General features: G+C 58.2%; 1 protein-coding gene across 1 annotated transcript; it reads left to right on the top strand.

The window, feature by feature from the left end:
- Positions 1 to 354: 354 nt before the first annotated feature.
- LOC309585799 (olfactory receptor 14J1-like) lies at positions 355 to 1203 on the top strand (the record flags this gene model as incomplete). The annotated part of the gene is made up of 1 exon (XM_082303652.1): positions 355 to 1203. The coding sequence occupies one exon, from the start codon at positions 355 to 357 to the stop codon at positions 1201 to 1203; it is 849 nt and encodes a 282-aa protein (XP_082159778.1).
- Positions 1204 to 2294: the final 1091 nt, after the last annotated feature.

The raw sequence follows: 2294 nt of genomic DNA, 5'->3' as shown, positions 1-2294 counted from the left end.
GGCCGTCACCGTTCCTTAGCCCTGGCACAGGAGATGCTGCCCAGCTCCTCTGCCTCAGGAGCACTTTGGGCTGATGGAGTCCAGCCCCAGGACCGGCCCCTGTCCCCATTCCCATGTCCCCGCTGAAGCAGAGCAGAGCTGACTCCTCGCTGTCCATGGGCACAGCCCCTGCTCGTCACAGCAACGGGGCCAGATCCCAGCAGAGCTCCAGGCACGGGGCTGAGGGAAGGGCTCTGAGAAAAGGAAAACTGGGGGGCAGGGCCAGGAGAAAGGGCTTGGACATTGCTCAGCAAAGTCTCCCCTGACTCCTCACTGTCTCCTCCTTCAACAGCACTCCATGGCCAGAGGCTCAAAATGTGCAACAGCAGCTCCATCAGCCCCTTCCTCCTGCTGGCATTGGCAGACACGCGGCAGCTGCAGCTCCTGCACTTCTGCCTCTTCCTGGGCATCTCCCTGGCTGCCCTCCTGGGCAGCGGCCTCATCATCAGCGCCGGAGCCTGCGGCCAGCACCTGCACAGCCCCATGTTCTTCTTCCTGCTCAGCCTGGCCCTCACCGACCTGGGCTCCATCTGCACCACTGTCCCCAAGGCCATGCACAATTCCCTCTGGGGCACCAGCCACATCTCCTACTCAGCATGTGCTGCTCACGTGTTTTTCTTTCTCTTCTTCCTCTCAGCAGAGGATTTCCTCCTCACCATCATGTGCTACGAGCGCTATGTGTCCATCTGCAAAGCCCTGCACTACGGGACCCTCCTGGGCAGCAGAGCTTGTGCCCACATGGCAGCAGCTGCCTGGGCCAGTGCCTTTCTCTACGCTCTCCTGCACACGGCCAATACATTTTCCCTGCCCCTGGGCCAGGGCAATGCCCTGGGCCAGTTCTTCTGTGAAATCCCACACATCCTCAAGCTCTCCTGCTCACACTGCCACCTCAGGGAACTTGGGCTCATCACTGTCAGTGCCTGTTTGCTCTTTGGCTGTTTTGTGTTCATTGTTTTCTCCTATGTGCAGATCTTCAGGGCCGTGCTGAGGATCCCCTCTGAGCAGGGCCGGCACAAAGCCTTTTCCATGTGCCTCCCTCACCTGGCCGTGCTCTCTCTGTTCCTCAGCACTGTTATGTTTGCCCACCTGAAGCCCCCCTCCATCTCCTCCCATCCCTGGATGTGGCACTGTCAGTTCTGTACTCGGTGGTGCCTCCAGCCCTGAACCCCCTCATCTACAGCCTGAGGAACCAGGAGCTCAGGGATGCCCTGAGGAAAGTGAGGACTGGATACTTTTCACAAGTTAAAATCTTTCTATTTCCTTCTGCCATGCGGGGAAAATTATGACTAGGATGCTTCTCAGAAGCATCTCTCTTTTCTGCTCCAGAACCTTCAGAATGTAACTCTTTACAATCTTGGCCTCTTTTTCCTCTTTGTCCATATTTTCATTGGTGCTTTTTCTTATTCTTTTTCTGGTGTTATTCTGCTTTTTATAAAGTACTGTAGTACTACTCCTTGCATTTCTGCATGAACATCTACCTTTCTTTTGAAACACAAAGACTTTCAGGAGGCTTCTTCTCTGTGCCTTTGAATCAAAACAAGGGGCTGTCCTGACCTTTGTGTCCAAGGTTTGTTCCTCAGCCCTTCTCTGGCTCTGCAGGGGCAGTGCCTGTGGGCAGAGCTGGAGGGAAGAGACTCCCAGCACAGCAGCACGGCCAGGGACAATGGCCCAGCCTCTTCCCACCTCTGCTCTTCCCAGCTCCACACTCCCTTTCCCAGCCCTTCTGAGGGTGCAAGGCCGGAGTGCTCGGGCAGCTCGGTCACTGTCCTGCTGCGTGTCCGTGCTGTGAGCACAGGCAGGGACAGGCCACGGGCACTGCTGGGACACAGCCGGGCTCCAGCACAGCAGCTCCATCAGCAAAGGGCATCTCCTGGGGGCAGGGCAGGAAGGCTTTGCTCTCCTCCAGAGCTGCTGCCAGGAATGTGCCCCAGGAATGCCCTGGCAAAGCAAACCCCAGTGCCCAGGGGCAGGGGGGAGTGTGCAGGGGGGGCACGCAGCAGTGTCCTGGCACTGCCAGAGCTCCTGGGATGGACCTGAGGGAGCAGCAGAGCAGGGCCTGGGCTGTGCCTTTGTTCCGGGCACAGCCTGGGAAGGTGCCCAGGGCAAGTGTCCCACACCAGCCCCTGCCACCAGCAATCCCAGCACTGGCCTCTGCCCTCCCCTGCAGGAGGTTGTTTGTCCCTGCACGGAGGGACACCAAGTGACCAGGCCAGCAGTCCGTGTTTGCTGTGTCCTGAGGAGCCTTCAGCAGTGCA

This window comes from Coloeus monedula (assembly GCF_965178545.1).
Source record: "Coloeus monedula genome assembly, contig: HAP1_SCAFFOLD_409, whole genome shotgun sequence".
NCBI lineage: Eukaryota > Metazoa > Chordata > Aves > Passeriformes > Corvidae > Coloeus > Coloeus monedula.
Note: the sequence above shows the minus strand (reverse complement) of the source record. Positions and strands in the feature narration are given on the sequence as shown.